At 54.9% G+C, this 19,521-nt stretch overlaps 1 protein-coding gene across 2 annotated transcripts; it reads left to right on the forward strand.

The window, feature by feature from the left end:
- Positions 1-597: 597 nt before the first annotated feature.
- ZNF70 (zinc finger protein 70) lies at positions 598-8,871 on the forward strand. 2 transcript variants are annotated; one of them, XM_043434939.1, is made up of 2 exons: positions 598-884; positions 4,001-8,871. In XM_043434939.1, the coding sequence occupies exon 2, from the start codon at positions 4,047-4,049 to the stop codon at positions 5,406-5,408; it is 1,362 nt and encodes a 453-aa protein (XP_043290874.1). In that variant the 5' UTR covers positions 598-884; positions 4,001-4,046; the 3' UTR covers positions 5,409-8,871. The 2 variants fall into 2 exon arrangements, with proteins under 2 accessions (XP_043290874.1, XP_043290866.1); XM_043434931.1 differs by lacking the exon at positions 598-884 and adding an exon at positions 891-1,044.
- Positions 8,872-19,521: the final 10,650 nt, after the last annotated feature.

Below are 19,521 nucleotides of genomic sequence, written 5' to 3' on the forward strand. Positions count from 1 at the left end.
CTGAAGGCAGGTGGGAAGAGGGCAGGGGCGGCATGGGCAGCAGCCCTCCTGGGGTGGAGGGGCAGTCTTGCCACCAGAAGCAGAATTTAGCCGTGGGAGCGGGGGTGGGGAGTTGAGGAACACAGCTCTCTTCTCTCCTGGTTCCTCTAACAGGCGCCACCTGAACAGGGGGACCACCCCTCAGATGCACGAGAGGGTCCCGCCCAGGCGTCCAGCCATCTCCTGGGCTCTCATCGGTCTTTGAGGGGATGAGGTGGGCAGGCGGGTCCCAGGCTCCCCACGAAGGGGGCGGGTGGAAAATCCCAACAGGGGTGATGGGCACGCCTGCCCTTCTCCCGGGGACCCCAGCGCCCCCCTCGGCCTCCGGCCGGCCCCACCCGCAGGACAGGTGCCTGGTCGACGTCCTCCCAGCCGGCCGGGACGCGCTTGGGGACCGCCCGGAGAGCCGCGCGCCCACGGGACTGGCCTCCCTGACCCCGAGTCCTGCGTTCAGGGGCCCGGCGTGCAGGCGGCGGGACGACTGAGACGCGGGCCTCCGCGCGGCCTAGAGCGGCCCCGGAAGTGCCGCGGGCGGGGGCGGAGCCTCGGGCTCGCGTCAGCAGCCGCCGCCGAGCGAGGCCACTGGCGCGGGGCTGGAGGCGCTGAGGTGCGGCCCCGCCCCGCCAGGGAGAGCGGCCCCGCCCCGGCCCGGGAAAGCGGCCACCTGTCCCTCTGGGGGCACAGGTGTGGGCGGCCCCCGGCGCTGGGAGCAGGTGCGGGGCCGCGGCCACTCTCGAGCCTCCAGCCCGGAGGACGGGCCCCGGGGGCCGGCCCGGTGCCCAGGCCCTGGGAGCCCCGGAGGAAGGAGTGACAGAGGCTGGAGGAGCCGGGAAGGCCCGAGAGAGGTGGGAAGCACGGGGTACCAGACCTTGGGTATTTCGGCCTCAGAGCATCGGTGAAAACATTGCTGGGCACAGATAAAAGGGTCGCCAACTTTTTCAACACGGCGGAGACTTTAGCAGGGAGCTGGCACCTAGGGGGAATGGAAAAACCAGGACTTAGCAGGTGGGTGGAGGTCACAACTCCCCAGATCCTGAGGAAGAGGGGTCAGCGGGGGGGGAAAATTAGCGGGGAGAGGAGCTTTCAGAAACCAAGGGAATGAAAGGGGGCTTGGGAGTGGGGAGGTCGGTTATCCAGCGCCCCTGTGAGGAAGCGAAGGCTGGGCCCTGTATTGTCACATCTTCCAGCTCTTCGCGAGGAAACCTACAGAGTTGTAAATAGTGTCAACTGAGTCAAACAAATAAGGAAAAGCGTGCCTCTTTGAGAGCCAGGCACAACGCGTCTGTGACAGGGTCTCCAGGCTGCCCATTTGCAGTCTCTGAAACAGAGGGTTTTTTGAAAAGGAGGTCTTGGGGCATCTGCCAGAATTGGGGGAGGGGGGTGGCTCGGGAAGTGAAGACCCAGAAGAGAGGGCTTGGCCGGCTGCAAGGCGGTCACTGGACGCTGGAGCTGAAGCGCCAGCCGAAAATGGAAACTTGAAACCTGTCTCCGTGCCAGCCACAGGTCGTATGATTTTCCTTGGCGACGTTCAGCATCTTAGGAGGAGCTGGCAGGGGAGGCGGGTAGTTCGTGGCGGGTTGCAGCAGGGCAGGAAGGTGAGGAACGTGAGGCTGGTCAGAGAGCTGGTTGGAGTGACACCCATAGGTGGACCCGCTAGAGAAGGCCTAAGTAGAGAAGGTCTAAGCTTAACGGGGAAGGGGTGGGCCAGGGTGGAAATGGGGTGTGAGGTTTGAGGAGCGGGAGCAGTGGAGATGGGGGTCGCGAAGAGGAATGGGAGTGAGCGTAGACGTCTGGAGGATGCTGTGGTTCTGTGCTTTTTTCCACACCTGGCTGAAAATTCACTGAAAACAAAACAAATCAACCTATGCTCTGTGACAGCCTAGAGGGGTGGGAGGGAGGTTCAAGAGGGAGGGGACGCATGTGTACCTATGGCTGATGCATGTTGATGTATGGCAGAAAGCAAGACGATATTGTAATTATCCTCCAGTTAAAGATAAAATAAAAAATCCCAAACACAACATTGTAAATCAGCTAGACTCCAATAAACATTTTATTAAAAAGATTCCAACTAGGAATGAGTTCCGCCGTGACTATCCTGATTAATTTCCTGTGTCTTCTTGAGGCCATTCCTCTCTGAACTTCCGTGTTAGGGTAAGCATACCTTTGTATGGAGTCCTGAGGAGTAAATGAGACATGCTTGTAGAAGGCCTAGCAGTGCCTTGCACACTGTAGGTGCTCAATAACCTCAGGTTGTCATCATTCTGGTGCCTCAAGAGTCTCCTTGGAGCTTGCACAGTTTCTGAGTGGGGTCCTGTGGGGCTCCCTTGGGGCTCCACAGTGGGGTCGGGGTGCTGAGTGGGGGTGTCCTTCTCTTGTCCCTATGAAAACACCCCCTTCTCTGCTTTTGCTTGTTGTATTAATTTATATCTCCTAGATTGTTATTCAGGCAGTCGGTTGTGTCCAACTCTTCGACCCCATGGGCTGCAGCACACCAGGCCTTCTGCCTTCACCATCTCCTGAAGCTTGCTCAAACTCATGTCCATTGAGTTGGTGATGCCGTCCAACCATTTCATCCTCTGTCATCCCCTTCTCCTTTTGACCTCAATCTTTCCCAGCATCGGGGTCTTTTCCAATGAGTCATCTCTTTGAATTAGGTGGCCAAAGTATTGAAGCTTCAGCTTCAGTATCAGTCCTTCCAATGAATATTCAGGGTTGATTTCTTTTAGGATTGAGTGGTTGATCTCCTTGCAGTCCAAGGGACTCTCAAGAGTCTTCAGCACCACAGTTCGAAAGCATCAATTCTTCGGCACTCAGCCTTCTTTATGATCCAGCTCTCACATCCGTACATGACTACTGGAAAAAACATAGCTCAGAGTTAATTGACTTATTTGAATACAAAGTTCTTTGGCAAAAAAAAATAAAAGTGTGGCAAGCAGTACTAACACAAAAGCAAATGGCTTTTCCTCTGTTGAGTCATTTATTTATTCAGTGTATGTGTGCATGTAGAGATGGAGCGGTTGTGTTGGGAGCTGGGGCTTCCAATTCAGAGGAACCCCAGACTTGCCCTCCGGGAGCTCACAGGCAGTGCTGCGGAGGGTCCTGCCAGGACGCCTGCCCTGCGGATGCCCCGTGTGTGATGGACCCATGGCCTGAGCCCGCGGTCACTCGGGTCATGTGCCCGAGACTGTCAGGGTCTGAGGGTGCAGAGAAGAGGGCGTGTTTGGACTGAGTCTGGAAAAATGAGCACGTGGCCACGTGAGAAGCCTGTGGTGGGGGGACCAGTCAGGCGGAGGAAAGAGCGGCTCATACGAGTTGTGGAGCTGGACACATAAAGGTGTGTGGGAGCAGGGGACGGGGCCACAGGGCCGGGCGTGGAGGGTGTGGGCTGCTGCAGGCTCCTGAGAAGGGGCACGCCACCATCAGGACTGGGTGTAGGCGTTTTACCCTGGTGTCCACGTAGAGAACAGATGTGGGAGGGAGGGGGGAAGCTGGAGATGGGCATCCATCGGGGTCAGCCTGGAGAGAGGCAGAGACCCCTTCAGTGAAGCCTCAGGACATGGACGGGGCAGGTGTTGGGAAGATCTGACCCCTGGGTTCCGGCTGGGGCTCCGGGCTGGAGGGGTGCAGCCCACCCACAGGAGGCAAACGAGTGCTCTCTCCCAGCAAGACCCCAGCCCCCGTGTCCTCCGGGGACCGGACTCCTACCCCTTTTCCAGAATGGCTCCCTTTCGTGTCCTCGCCCATCTTTCCGGCACCCTGAACCTTTAGAGTCTGGACACCAGCATGCGGCATTCTCTGTCTGTCTCTCTGCCTCCCTTGTACTTGTTTCTGGTAAGTCTTTGACTCACCAAGGACCATCTTCGAGGGCAAGGTTGTGTCTTTGGTTCTGTCTCCTTTGGGCTCCGGCACCTACTCGGTGCTTGACCTCCTGACTTGACCGTGTCTCTTGTTTTCTTTTCAGAAGCCGAGAGCAGTTGTGTGTGTCCCAGACAGATCCAGCCACTGGGATGACTGGACCCTCCGTGGAGATCCCCCTGGCCGCCAAGCTGGGTGAGGCTTTCGTGTTTGCAGATGGGCTGGACATGCAGACAGACCTGTTCCCAGAGGAGGACCTGGGGGCCCCTTTTCTTCAGGGGAGGGCTCTGGAGCAGATGGCCGTCATCTACAAGGAGATACCTCTCGGGGAGCAAGGCGGGGAGCAGGATGATTTCCGGGGGGACTTCGATCTGTGCTCGAGCCCCGTTCTGCCTCAGAGCGTCCCCCCAGGAGACAGGGCCCAGGATGATGAGCCGTTCTGCCCGGCCTTCCTCCAGAAATCAGACCCGACTGTATACCGGATCACGGGCAGCGGGGAAGCCGCTGATCTGCCCGCTGGGGAGGCGGCGGGCAGGGGGGACTCAGGGCCCGAGGGGCCGCCCAGGACCGCGCAGCCCGCCAAGCCGTACGCGTGTCGGGAGTGCGGCAAGGCCTTCAGCCAGAGCTCGCACCTGCTCCGGCACCTGGTGATCCACACCGGGGAGAAGCCCTACGAGTGCGGCGAGTGCGGCAGGGCCTTCAGCCAGAGCTCGCACCTGCTCCGGCACCAGGCCATCCACACCGGGGAGAAGCCCTACGCCTGCCGCGAGTGCGGCAGGGCCTTCCGCCAGAGCTCGGCGCTGGCGCAGCACGGGAAGACGCACAGCGGGAGGCGGCCCTACGCCTGCCGCGAGTGCGGCAAGGACTTCAGCCGCAGCTCCAGCCTCCGCAAGCACGAGCGCATCCACAGCGGGGAGAAGCCCTACGCGTGCCAGGAGTGCGGCAAGGCCTTCAACCAGAGCTCGGGCCTCAGCCAGCACCGCAAGACCCACTCGCTGCAGAGGCCGCACGCCTGCGAGCTGTGCGGGAAGGCCTTCTGCCACCGCTCGCACCTGCTGCGGCACCAGCGCGTCCACACGGGCAAGAAGCCGTACGCCTGCGAGGACTGCGGCAAGGCCTTCAGCCAGAGCTCCAACCTCATCGAGCACCGCAAGACGCACACGGGCGAGAAGCCCTACCGCTGCCAGAAGTGCGGCAAGGCCTTCAGCCAGAGCTCGTCACTCATCGAGCACCAGCGCATCCACACGGGCGAGAAGCCCTACGAGTGCGGCCAGTGCGGCAAGGCCTTCTGCCACAGCTCGGCGCTCATCCAGCACCAGCGCATCCACACGGGCCGCAAGCCCTACGTGTGCAACGAGTGCGGCAAGGCCTTCCGCCACCGCTCGGCGCTCATCGAGCACTACAAGACGCACACGCGCGAGCGGCCCTACGAGTGCAACCGCTGCGGCAAGGCCTTCCGGGGCAGCTCGCACCTCCTCCGCCACCAGAAGGTCCACGCGGCCGACAAGCTCTAGGGTCCCGCCCGGGGCGAGGGCATGCCGGCCCTGGCGCCCCCGGCCCAGCGGGCGGACTTGGGGGGCCGGCCGCACGGCCGGATCTCGGCGCCGGGGCGGAGCTGGGTCTCCGCAGGCCGCCTCGTCCTCTGCTGTGACCTCGGGGGTTTGGTTTTGCCCTCCATTCGCTTTTTACAAAATGCAGAGGAATAAACGTCAGAGGGAGAAAGCGGGGTTAGGCCCCCTGGAGACGTCCGGCGAGCTCTAACCTCAGGCACTTGCAGAAGTGAAGCTGGCTCGCGGTCCAAACAGACCAGGAGAGACAAGTCCAAAGCCCAGGGTCGCCTTGGCCACTGCAGGGCCGCTCGGGGATGGGGCGGAGGGGGCACAGGAGGGCTCGTTCTGGGCTTGGGGTGACGGCGAGGCCCCTGCGCCTCTCAGCCCTCTGCCTGGGTTGGCTGAGGGCAGGCCTGGCTGTAGGCCCTCCGGGGGAGGTGGAGGCGCGGCCAGGCCGATGATGCCTGCCTGGCTTAGCCAGGCATAGGCCCCTGCCACCAGGAGTAGCCCTCTGCCAGACCCGGGGTCCAGGCTGGGGCACCAGCAGGGCCTCTGTTCTGCGGGCTGGGCAGCCTATGCTCTGTCCTCCGGGGATGAAGGGATCTGGTCCGAAAGGTCTGGGTTCAGGCTCCAGCTCTGGCCCCTCCTGCCTTGATGACCTGGAGGAAGCCCCAGGGCTCCGTTTCCCTCTGGGAGAGGTGGGGACGTTGGGAATGCCACATTCCCTGGGGCGGGGGCGGGTGTGCAGGGCTCCCATTCAAACTGCAACCGGGCCCGCATGAGCTTTGTCAGCTGGCAGCTGAGGTCGGAGACCCAGGGCGGCCCCGCCCCCGCCCCCCACAGGGGAGACACCGGCCTGTCTGGTTCCCGAGGTGGCAGGGCGCTCCGCCTCCCTGGGTGTGCTGCCCGGGTTACGGCACCCTGCACAGCGGCGCTCTCGGGATCCCCGGGCCAGTTCAGCGGGGCGTCCCCAGGGCGGGGCTCTGAGGGTGCCGTGTTTCCAGAGCTCCCCCTCCTCCCACCCGTAGCAGGCAGGGGGGCCGGCTCCCAGGCAGCCAGGCCCAGCGGGGCTTGAAGATGGCCATTTCCAGTTCAGCCCCCTGCCCTCGGCCTGGAATGGGCTCGGGCAGGGCGGTGTCTGGCTGCCCCGGAAGCGTTTGTCCCAGGCTTCCGGGTGTCGGCGGGGGGGTCTCTGGTACTGGTGCAGGCTCCCCTAGCACCAGTCGCGGAGGAGGTGGGCTGAGCTGTTTTTGAAGTTTTGCACATCTGCGGCCGCAGTCCCACGAGCCTTAAGGGTCACGCTGCTTATTTCAGCAGATGGGGTTCGGCTCGGCGGCTAGGATGGTCCTGAATAAAAATGGGAAAGCCAGAGCTGCTCCTCCATCAGTGGGCTTGGCAGCCGGGGACGTTGAGGACAGGTCTGCTGGTCTGGGGAGACCGGCTCTGTGCAGCCCCTCTCTGCTGTCCGTGGGGCAGTAAACCGGCCCCTGTGTGCGCCCGTCTGAATGGCAGCCCGACTGGAGGATCGCCCGGTCACTCCTGAGAGCCAAGAGAGAATGGCGACACCCCCGCTCTGTGCTGGGGGACAGGGCCCCCCAAGATCTACCTCCTTGCCCCGCCCCCGGCACCCCATTAAGCCTCAGCCTTGGCCAGGACTGTCCTTACTGGGCAGGGCAGTCATCCACTTCCAACCTTTGCCGTCTCTGCCACGCGCCGTGCTCCCAGCCAAATTGTTTTATTTTTTTTCCAAGCATCACTTTGCACACATCACCACTCTCCTTAAAACCACCCTTCCCAGGTCTCCTGCACGTAAACCTCCCCGTTTCAGCCCCAGCAAGCCTCCTGACCCCCCGCCACTCCCTCCCACCGGCCCTCAGCTATTTCATGCTCCTCTCACGTTTCAAATCGTGCACTTTCTTTCTTCCCCCAACCCCGTCTCCTTTCTTTTCTGACAATTTATGTAACACGGTGGGTAAGACTCCTTTCCTGAAGGGTTGACAGACTCGCACAAAACCATGGTCAGACCAGGCAAGTACTTCTTTTTCAGAAGTGTGAGCAGAACCTAGTTCTTCAGTTCACGTTCTTTCCTTGGTTTCTTATGTGTTTTTAAATCCTTTTACTTAGGCTTTTAGTGCGATGTTATAAGAGACCATCCTGGTGGTATTTGAGTTGTCCTTGAGTTTCGTTGTTTGATTTTGTTTTATTGTCTTAGATTTTTTCTTTTAGCAGATGTTGTTGACTGTTGTAAAGCTCCAGTTCTTGGTTGTGTTTACTAATCGAATTGTTTTGTCAAAGTACACATATTCTGCTCTTTTCTTTATCTTTCTTGTTACTTAATACTTTACATTTCTAAGATGAATTATTTAGGTAGTTAATAACTTTTAATATTTCTAGTAAACGTGGGTACTTTGGTCTGTTTGTTTTCTTGTATTTAGAGCTTTTTCTGCTCTATAATGTTGACGTGTTTGGTGTTTTTTTTTTTTCTCTTAGGAATTTCCCTTTGACTCAATTATTATGATTTTAATTAGTATTTTTAATACTAATTTAAAAATTGGTATTTTTTAAATTAATCCTAATCCCAGTGATGACTGCTTAAGTCATTGCTGTTACTTCTTATTGTACGTGGTGGTGTCAGTATTTCTAAGTGTCCACAGAAATTCTCTGAGCCTGAATATATTATCAGTTTTTATACAGCATTTGTGTACTCTCAAGAAATGTGTTTTTACTCCATCAGTTCAGTTCGTTACATCAATCTTTATATTATTTTATTCCAGTCCGCACTTGCTCTAACTTGTCTTTCCTTCACGGTCTGAGGATGCCTGGCAGCCTGTGAGCATGCCGGGGTTCAGGGGTTGTGGGCCCAGGGACCGAGCAAAGCCGTGTGGGTATGTGCACAGATGGACTATTCTTGGAGGAAGTCGATAGCCCTTGAAGGGCCTTGTGACCCCACAGTAGTTAAGAACACTCATTTACCTGGTCAAATCGTAGTCTGATTTTGTGTGTTTTTTCTTAATGTATTTCTATTTTGCCTTAGTTTCTATTTCTGTTTTATGTGTGCTGTTTATGCTTTGTTAGTCATGCCGTTATCTTGATAGACAGGGTATACATGATCAAGTGATTACCGCATTTGGAGCAGATGTCTATTTAACAGAGATGAACTGAAAACCTGTGCCTTTGCATGTCCTCTTTGCCTCTCTTAATGCTTCTAGCTTCCACTTCTCTTTTCCAAACATCATAATGGAAACCTCTGCTTTTTTTTTTTTTTAATTTGCATTTGCATGAGAGTTTATTTAGCTCTGCATTTTATTTTTAAAATTTGTGTATATATTTTTGCTATATATCTGTAACTTATAAACAGCAAATTATTGGATTTTGTTTTCTGATTCTTTCTATAATTCTTTTTACATAAGAAGTTCTCCTATTATTAACATTACTGTTTAGAGTGAGGCATGATTTATTTCCATCTTAGTATGTATTGGCTCGGTTAACCCCAAAAGGTCATGCCTATCCCCCCCGCCCCAGCCCATCTCTGTGAGTTATTTTCCGAGTGTGGAGCGTCCCGTCTAGGTCGACGAGCGATCCACCATCGGGCACACCTGCCCCCTCCTGGTCTGGTCAGTGCCGGGCTCTGTCCTGAGTCCACTCCTGACATCACAGCCTGGTGCTTCAGCGACCTCGGCTGTGACCCGGGGGCTGTGATGTCACTGCCCAGCCCCGTGGGGCTTGGGGGACTAAAGAATGCACACCTGCCTGGCAGACCGCGGGCACAGGTGACTATCACACTGTTAGCGTTTTGAAATATTCCTTTGATTTTCTACCCTTACTCCCATAGTTCATTCAGCATAACCTAGATTGTTACGTGGTGCTTTATTACACTTTAGAAAAGTTTCAGCAAATACCGCGAGATGCAGCAAAGAACTAGACATCGCAGATCAGACCCCTGCGTGAGGGAGCCCACAGTCAGGTGGGAGATGGGGACCCTCTCCCACCTCCTGTCTGTCCCAGGACGGTCCCCTCACCCGCCCCCTCTCCCCTGGCCCTCCTGTGGGGGGGGCCGGCCACCGTCACGGCTGCAGAGGCTGAAGAAGGGGTCGTCCTGGCCACTCCTGTGGCAGGAGGGAAGCGAGGGCAGGAGTTTACAGCGGGTGCAGTGGTCTCAGATCAGCTCTGCCCGCCACCGCGGGGTCGGGGGGGACAGTTCAGTGGGAGGCAGGAGCCCCCACCTACGGCTGCTGGGACTTCTCAGAGGCGACAAGGGGGTTCAGTCACCTCGGCCCAGGTGGAAACCACACAACCTCTCGCGCAGAGGTTTGCTGGGATCACAGGTATCTGGATGTGTGTGCCATGGACTGATGTACCACCTTCGGGGGGTAAGGGGTGGGGAAAGGTAGCCCCTTTCTTTTGGGGGGCCCCCCTTAGTGTCCGATAACCAGGAAACCAAGTCAGAAGGTTGGTCTGGGGGTGCTGAGCGGGGTGTCTCCCACACCACAGGGCACACGTTCGCCCAGCCTCCAGGACTCCGGTGGGGCTGAGCGCTGGAGACTCACCCATGTTTACTACCCCGCCCCCCCCCACAAGGCTGTCCCAGAGCAGCTGCCTGTGACCTCACAGCTGGTCCTTCCCCTGTGGTCTAACCCCATGTGGGTGGCCCGGCCTGGGGTCCCCACCAACCTCCTGCTGTTCCCTGGGCCGCTGGTTGTCTGCAGGTGCGGGGCCCTAGCCCGTCAGAGCCCAGAGGACCGGAGTGGAGAGGGGAGGTGAGCCCCGGAGTCTCGAGGGGCCAGAGGCAAAATACTGGGCTGTGTCCCCCGGGAAGGCAGTTTCCTCAGGAAACCTTCAATAGAGGCCACCTCAGAGGATCAGCCTCATCTGTTGTGGAGGCGCGAATTTCTCCCTTTAGTGAATGGTGATTGGGTTCTACCTGGCCCCGGGACTTCTGTTTGAATTATAATCTTTCCCCCTCTGCCCTCCAGGGATCTGGAAAACAGGGGCGTGGGCTAGGGGGAAACTTTTCTAGAAAATTCACCATTGCAGGGACCCAGAGACAAACTTTTGGTGGTCAGCAATCTGTGGGGGATTCGGCGGTGAGGGGGTTCCGAGTGCTACATGTAATGGTTTTACTCTTGTTGGGGAACCTTCCCCCCGCCCCCTACAAACAGCAGGCCAAGATACTGAGATGCCAGGTTCGCGGCAAAGCGCGGGTTCATCCACAAGGCAACCAGGCAAGGAGCCCAGAGAGCGCTCTGGAATCTGCCTCCTCGCGGGCACCGGGCTGGGTGCTCAGGGCATGAAGACCAAGCAGCAGGTGGTGTGGGGCGCGGGGAGCCCGGGGAAAGGGACGGACAAGGCGCCGGGACCGCGGTCAGCGAGGTGGACCCGAGCCCCGCCTCTGCGCTCACCGCGCGAGCTGGGGGCGGAGCTTCCAGGGAGCGGACTCGCGACCACGCCCAGTGGGAGGGTCAGCGGTCCATCCAGTCCTAACAGCTCAGGTCTAGCTAGACGCCGCTGAGTCCGGCTTCCTAGAGAACAACCCTGGCGTATTTTATGGTTCTGGCTTCGTGATTGGAGGACGTGTGAGTCTTTTAAAAGACTCGATTAAATCTAATCAAGGCCCTTGATTAATGCGGGCAGGTGGAATGGATTTGACTAATCATGACCCGCAGTTTCAGCATCTCAGGGGCCGCCCTCACGCCCACCTACCCTACCAAAGGTGGGGTACTAGACCGTCGTCTAGTACACTAGAGGTGTACTAGACCGTCGGCCAGGGCTGCTGAGCGGACCCGGGGCCATCCTCACACCGTCACTGGCCCCTGTGCTCAATAAAAGGAAGGAAAACGGGAAAAGCGCTTTCTGGCCGCGGTGGCCTTGCCCGTTCCTCCATCACCATCTGCTGGCAGAGCCCGGCATGGCACTCGCTGCACAGAAACCTCGGTGTCCGTTTGGGTGCCCCATCCTTGACCCCGAGATAGCACCCTTCTCCTAAAATGAGAAACACATGCTCCCAAGAGTCATTATCAGTTCAATTCAGTTCAGTTGCTCAGTCGTGTCCAACTATTTGAGACCCCACGAACCGCAGCACGCCAGGACTCCCTGTCCATCACCAACTCCCGGAGTCTACTCAAACACATGTCCATCGAGTCAGTGATGCCATCCAGCCATCTCATCCTCTATCGTCCCCTTCTCCTCCTGCCCCCAATCCCTCACAGCATCAGGCTCTTTTACAATGAGTCAACTCTTCGCATGAGGTGGCCAAAGTATTGGAGTTTCAGCTTCAGCATCAGTCCTTCCAATGAACACCCAGGACTGATCTGCTTTAGGATGGACTGATTGGATCTCCTTGCAGTCCAAGGGACTCTCAAGAGTCTTCTCCAACACCACAGTTCAAAAGCATCAATTTTTTCGACGCTCAGCTTTCTTCACCGTCCAACTCTCACATCCATACATGACTACTGGAAAAACCATAGCCTTGACTAGATGGACCTTTGTTGACAAAGTAACGTCTCTGCTTTTTAATATGCTATCTAGGTTGGTCATAACTTTCCTTCCAAGCAGTAAGCGTCTTTTAATTTCATGGCTGCAGTCACCATCTGCAGTGATTTTGGAGCCCCCCAAAATAAAGTCTGACACTGTTTCCACTGTTTTCCTGTCTATTTGCCATGAAGTGATGGGACCAGATGCCATGATCTTAGTTTTCTGAATGTTGAGCTTTAAGCCAACTTTTTCACTCTCCTCTTTCACTTTCATCAAGAGGCTTTTTAGTTCCTCTTCACTTTCTGCCATAAGGGTGGTGACATCTGCATATCTGAGATTATTAATATTTCTCCTGGCAATCATTATAATCACAGCCAGTTGTGTTAATTCATCCTCAGATCCACTCACAGTTCCACTGAACATTCTGCTAATCTCTGACAACTACATAAAGCAATACTGAGAAGAAAAGAACGTGGTTGATAAATACAAATGCATACACAAGGAGCAAAGAAAAGTGTCCTCGCAGTTCTCTTTTGTTCACCTCTCATGAGTAGGATGGCAGATAAAACACAGAATGCCCAGTGAATAATTTTTTGGTGTAAGTATGTCCCTAATACTGCATAATCTTCAAATCTAATCTACCTTATTATTTTTTTTAACATTGTTTGCTGATCATTCATCAGTTCATGCACCAAAGCCTTTGTTTCTTGACTCCTAACTTTCTGAGCCCTCTGGGGTGAGAAGCACCCCTAGCCTTCAGAGCCCATCACACAGTCGCCTTGGGACCAGACCCTTCTCTGCCCATCACAGCTGACCGGAAGAGCCAGCCCATGGCCAGCGCTCGCGCCCCCTGGCGGACAGACTCTGTGCGGCAACCCCGGGAGCCCGGGTGCGACCCCGCGGTCTCTGGCGCCCTCTAGTGTGGAAAAATCTCAGCCTGGTGTTCTGAGTCATTGGGCGGTGTTTATTAGTGATGATGCTCGCGTGACGATGATGGTCCCTTACCAGGAGGCACGTTTGGGGCGTGTCGGCTCAGGGGCCGAGCTATTAGCCTGCTTCGCGCCCACAGGCATCGCGTCCCTCTGGGCCGGGTCAATTGTGGGTTGTCCGGACATGGGCTCCTCGAGTCTCTGGCCCCGTGTCCCTCCCACGTCAGTGTCCCTCCTGGTTGTGGACTTGTGCAGCGGTCTCCGCAGATGTAGGCGCGACCCTAAAGGATGTAGTGGGGCCTCTCAGCACCGTCCCCCTTCCAGGTTTGCGGGTCAGCAGTGACGTGACCGGGAAGAGGGGCTGCTTTGGGGTCCCTTCAGGGATCTGGGAAATGGAGGCCTGGGCTAGACCAAAGTTTTCTAGAAGATTCACCACTGCAGGGAGTAAAAAACAGACCTATGGTGGTCAGCAATCTGTGGGGGATTCGGCGGTGAGGGGCTTCCGAGTGCTACATGTAATGGTTTTACTCTTGTTAGGGAACCTTCCCCCCGCCCCCTACAAACAGCAGGCCAAGATACTGAGATGCCAGGTTCGCGGCAAAGAGCGGGTTCATCCACAAGGCAACCAGGCAAGGAGCCCAGAGAGCGCTCTGGAATCTGCCTCCCCGCGGGCACCGGGCTGCGTGCTCAGGACATGAAGACCAAGCAGCAGGCGGTGTGGGGCGCGGGGAGCCCGGGGAAAGGGACGGACAAGGCGCCGGGACCGCGGTCGGCGCGGTGGACCCGAGCCCCGCCTCTGCGCTCACCGCGCGAGCTGGGGGCGGAGCTTCCAGGGAGCGGACTCGGGACCACGCCCAGTGGGAGGGTCAGCGGTCCATCCAGTCCTAACAGCTCAGCTCTAGCTAGACGCCGCTGAGTCCGGCTTTCTAGAGAACAACCCGGGGGGGTATTTTATGGTTCTGGCTTCGTGCTTGGAGGACGTGCGAGTCTTAAAAGGCCCTTGATTAGTGCGGGCAGGCGGAATGGATTTGACTAATCATGACCCGCAGTTTCAGCATCTCAGGGGCCGCCCTCACCCCCACCTATCCTCCCAAAGGTGGGGGCCTCGGTGCTGAGATCTGGGGTGACACATAAAGTCAGGTGAAGTCTTGGGACAGGGGGACGATTCCAGGTCCTAGGGTGCCGGAAAAACCTACCTGGCCCCCGGCTAGACAGCGTGGAGGGCGTGGCCCGGGCTGGCGCACAGAAGTGGCCCTCAACTGGCCAGAAGGTGCGGGAGCCCAGGGCTGGTCTACTGCAGAGGGGTCGCCTGGTGGACAGAGTGGGGCCTGAGTACCTGCTGAACTGGCCCGTCAGGGCTGCTGAGCAGACGCGGGGCCACCCCCGCACCATCGCTGGCTGCTGCGCTGGATAGGAGGGAGGGAAACCGGGAAAGCAAAGGCGCTTTCTGGCCTCTTTTGTCTTTCGCGTTCCTCTAGCACCGTCTGCCGGCAGAACTCGGCATTGCACCCGCAAGCCAAACCTCGGTTGGATGCCCCCATCCTTGTCTCGGAGATCTCACCCGCTCAGCAGTTCCTCTGGGGAGAATGTCAGGAAGATGTCACCTTGACCCGGAGCTCGGTAGAGAGGGTGCCCTGTGTTCTTCCCGCAACTGCTTGGAGTGGAGGTGCCTCACGTTGGGCTGGGGACGGGAGGAAGGAAACAGGTCACGATTGAGATGCTCTAGACAGACTGTCCCTGCTCTTGCCAAATTTCAGTAGATTTTCTTTAATAAATATTTCATTTTTTGTATGCCCTTAGGTCTGTTTCCAGACACTTTAAATATATTGAAAGACTTTGAATATTTGTATAAAAATATTATTTCATAGAATTATATGAAGCAACAGTTAGAACTGGACATGGAACAACAGACTGGTTCCAAATAGGAAAAGGAGTACGTCAAGGCTGTATATTGTCACCCTGCTTATTTAACTTATATGCAGAGTACATCATGAGAAATGCTGGGCTGGATGAAGCACAAGTTGGAATCAAGATTTCCAGGAGAAATATCAATAACCTCAGATATGCAGATGACACCACCGTTATGGGAGAAAGTGAAGAAGAACTAAAGAGCCTCTTGATGAAAGTGAAAGAGGAGAGTGAGAAAGTTGGCTTAAAGCGCAACATTCAGAAAACTAAGATCATGGCATCTGGTCCCATCACTTCATGGCAAATAGATGGGGAATCAGTGGAAACAGTGGCTGACTTTATTTTTTCTGGGCTCCAAAATCACTGCAGATGGTGACTGCAGCCATGAAATTAAAAGATGCTTACTCCTTGGAAGGAAAGTTATGACCCACCTAGAGAGCATATTAAAAAGCAGAGACATTACTTTGTCAACAGAGGTCCGTCTAGTCAAGGCTATGGTTTTTCCAGTAGTCATGTATGAATGTGAGTGTTGGACTATAAAGAAAGCTGAGTGCCAAAGAATTGATGCTTTTGAACTGTGGTGTTGGAGAAGACTCTTGAGAGTCCCTTGGACTGCAAGGAGATCCAACCAGCGCATCCTAAAGGGAATCAGTCCTGGGTGTTCATTGGAAGGACTGATGTTGAAGCTGAAACTACAATACTTTGGCCACCTGATGTGAAGAGCTGACTCATTTGAAAAGACCCTGATGCTGGGAAAGATTGAGGGCAGGAGGAGAAGGGGACGACAGAGGATGAGATGGCTGGATGGCCTCACCGACTCAATGGACATGGGTTTGGGTGGACAGGGAGTCCTGGCGTGCTGCGATTCATGGGGTCGCAAAGAGTCGGACACAACTGAGCAACTGAACTGATACATAAATTTAAAATTAATATATAAAACATAAACATGTAGAATGATAAGCATATAATACATTTATATTATAAATGAAAATTATAAGCAAGTATATGTTATTATATTTATAATACTTTATATTTATAAGCAGGTATATATTATTATAAGCATAATTATCAATAGAAGTAACTTTGGGCTTTCCTGGTGGCTCGGACAGTAAAGAATCTGCCTGCAGTGCAGGAGACCTGGGTTCAATCCCTGGGTCAGGAAGATCCCCTGGAGAAGGAAATGGGAACCCACTCCAACACGTTTTTTTTTTTTTTCCCTCCAACACGTTTGCCTGGAGAATTCCATGGACAGAGGAGCCTGGCAGGTTACAGTTCATGGGGTCGCAAAGAGTTGGATATGACAGAGTGATTAACACATATATAAATAAATTTACTTATATATATATTTATAAACATATTCAGATATTATAAATAATTATAAACATGTGATAAATGTATTTAAATATTGTTATAAACATATAAATTTAAACAATAATTTTCATCCCTTTGGCTGGGGGATGTTTTTGTGGACGTCTTCGTGCTACTGTTCCTGAAGTGGAACTCTCTCCCTCCCAAACTGGTTTTTGAAATGACTGGGAGAGAAATGAAATATATAAGCATTGGGAAGATAGCAACAAAATTGTCATTCTTCACAGAGGATATGTTTACGTATGTGGCAAGTCCCACAGAATGTAGATAAATTAATATAATCTATTAAAAAATAGTGTAGGAAATTTACCAGGTGCGATTTCAAATATAAAAACGTACTGGGTCTCTCAGTTCAGTTCAGTCGCTCAATCACGTCCGACTCTCTGCAGCCCCATGGACTGCAGCACACCAGGCCTCCCTGTCCATCACCAACTCCCGGAGTTTACCCAAACTCATGTCCATTGAGTTGGTGACGCCATCCAATCATCTCATCCTCTGTCATCCTCTTCTCCTCCCGCCCTCAATCTTTCCCAGCATCAGGGTCTTTTCCAATGAGTCAGCTCTTCGCATCAGGTGGACAAAGTATTGGAGTTTCAGCTTCAGCACCAGTCTTTCCAATGAATATTCAGGACTGATTTCCTTTAGGATGGACTGGTTGGATCTCCTTGCAGTCCAAGGGACTCTCAAGAGTCTTCTCCAACACCACAGTATAATAGCAAATGAATAGAGAATAACATTCAAGAGGATATATTTTTACCAATTGCATAAAAAATATCAGCTTGTAGAGAATCGACTTGTTCCCAGGGGAGAGGGTGGGTAGGGGAGGAATGGAATGGGAGTTTGGGATTAGCAGAAGCAAGCTGTTATATATAGGATGGATAAAAAGGATAAACAACAAGGTCCTACTGTATGGCACAGGGAACTATATTCAATAGCTTATGAGAAACTATAATTGACAAGACAGAAAAAGTACATATCTGAGATATGTACATACGTATCTGAGTCACTTTGCTGTACAGAAGAAATTAATAGAACATTGCAAATAGATATTTCAATAAAATCCACCCCCCCCCCCAAATATATAAGTTTCCTGGAGATGGAGCTGGCAACCCACTCCAGTATCCTTGCCTGGGGGATTCCATGGATAGAGGAGCCTGGTGGACTACAGTCCATGGGATTGCAAAGAGTTGGACATAACCCAGCGACTAACATTTCCACTTTCAAATGTGTAAGTTTACTAAGGATGAATCTATAGAGATGCCCAAGTCATTTGTTTATGAGGAAAGCTCCACAGAGAGCTTCACTGAGAATTATTAAACCTATTAAAGGGAGAGAGAGCGGGATATCCATGGACTGAAAGATTCAATGTGGTCAAGTTGCCAGTTTCCCCCAAACTGATTGGTAAATTACTCCTGGAGCTGGTTCAAGGCGCAAAATTCCATTTACCTTTTTTTTAAGAGGCAGAAGCCAAGGAGCCGATCCTAGTTGAGAAAAGCTCAGGTCCGCCTGCGGGAGAACAGCCTTCCTCTTCCCGGTCACCTGGGCAGTTTCCAGGCCACGACCAGAAGGACTTGGTTCCCAGTGCCGCCCACCCAGAATTCCCCCTCTGTCCCAAGGACTCAGAAGCTGGGCGTCCTGCCCGCAGCCGAGGAGGCAGCCTGGAGGGGCCCCCGGGGGCAGAGCCATCCCGGCTGCAGCCCGGAGCCGGGCCCAGGAGCGGCTCCCTGTGGCCTCGGGCCGCCCCGCAGTGCCGCGCCCCGCCGCGCCCCGCCGCGCCGCGCCCCCTCGACCTGTGCGCTCCCGCCCGGCTCCGGCGAGGGCGTGCCCTCCTTGGCCGCAAGGCGTCGCTGTTCCCCCGCTGGAAGTGCTGAGGGACCCAGACCGGTGAGCCGGGGGAAGGGTCCCAGACGGAGGGGCTCAGGGGCCTCCGAGCGACACCCTGGGACGCTGAGGCCTGGAGCCCGGGGTCACCCCAGGCAGGGGCAGTGGGGGGCCCGGCGGCGGGGTCAGGGACCTCCCCCCGTTCTCATTTAACACCGCGGGGGGTGCGCTGGGGACAGTGTCCAGGGGCCACAGTCCGAGCAGGGGTGCAATGCAGGCCCGGGCTCGGCCTGCTCCGGGGCCGTGAGTCCAGCTGCTTTGAAGAGGCGGCAGCAGGTCGCAGTGACCCTCACAGAGACACCCCACTCTGCGGCTCCAGGTGGGCCTGTGCCCCCCAGAAGCGCTGACCTGTGCACCGGGGAGGCACAGGGCTCCCCCAGCCATGTCTGTGATGGAAGGGCCCGAACCGCCCCGTGTCCGTCCTCGCAGGTCGGCCGCACACGCCGTGTGTCCACACGCTGAGCCGTCTGGCTCCCCTTGCTTGACATACACCCAAGACATGCGTGTGCAGGAAGTTAGAAGGGGCAGGTGTGACATGATGCCATCCAGCTTCATCTGAGGACCTGGACAAACCTCAAGGGGCTCAGCCTGCTCTGCGAGCCCCTGAGGGCTGGCCCCCTCCCTGGACCCCTGCCTTGAATTCGGCCACGCAGACCGCCTTGCTGTTCCTGCAGCTTGTCAGACACGCCTGACCCCAGGGCCTTTGCACTTGCTGTCCCTTCTGCCAGGACTGCTCCTCCCCAGGCCCTTGCTGGGGTTCCCCTCCTTCATTTGGGGGTCGCCTCTCTTGCTGTTGTTTAGTCGCTCAGTTGTGGCCAATCTTTGCGACCCCACGGACTGCAGCTCGCCAGGCTTCCCTGTCCTTCACTGTCTCCTGGAGTTTGCTCAAACTCATGTCTGTTGAGTCAATGATGCCATCCAGCCATCTCATCCGGGCTGCCCACTTCTCCTGCTCTCAATCTTTCCCAGTATCAGGGTCTTTTCAAATGAGTCAGCTCTCTGCATCAGGGGGCCAAAGTATTGGAGCTTCAGCATCAGCCCTTCCAATGAACACCCAGGACTGATCTCCTTTAGGATGGACTGGTTTGATCTCCTTCCTGTCCAAAGGACTCTCCAGAGTCTTTTCCAGCACCACAGTTGGAGAGCATCAATTTTTCAGTGCTCAGCTTTCTTTATATCCCAACTCTCATATCTGTAATGACTATTGGAAAACCAATAGCTTTGATTAGATGGACCTTCATTGGCTCTGCTTTTTAATACACTTCTAGGTTTGTCATAGCTTTCCTTCCAAAGAGCAAACATCTTTTAATTTCCTGGCTGCAGTAACTGTCCACAGTGATTTTGGAGCCCAAGAAAATAAAATCTGCCACTGTTTCCACTTTTCCCCCTTCTATTTGCTATGAAGTGAGGGCACCGGATGCCGTGATCTTAGTTTAAACCAGCAATTGTCACCCCAACCGCTTCCTTTCCTAAAGAGCTCGTCACACCTCCCGTTAGAATGTGATGTGTTGCTTGTCTGC

Source organism: Cervus canadensis, chromosome 1 (genome assembly GCF_019320065.1).
Source record: "Cervus canadensis isolate Bull #8, Minnesota chromosome 1, ASM1932006v1, whole genome shotgun sequence".
NCBI lineage: Eukaryota > Metazoa > Chordata > Mammalia > Artiodactyla > Cervidae > Cervus > Cervus canadensis.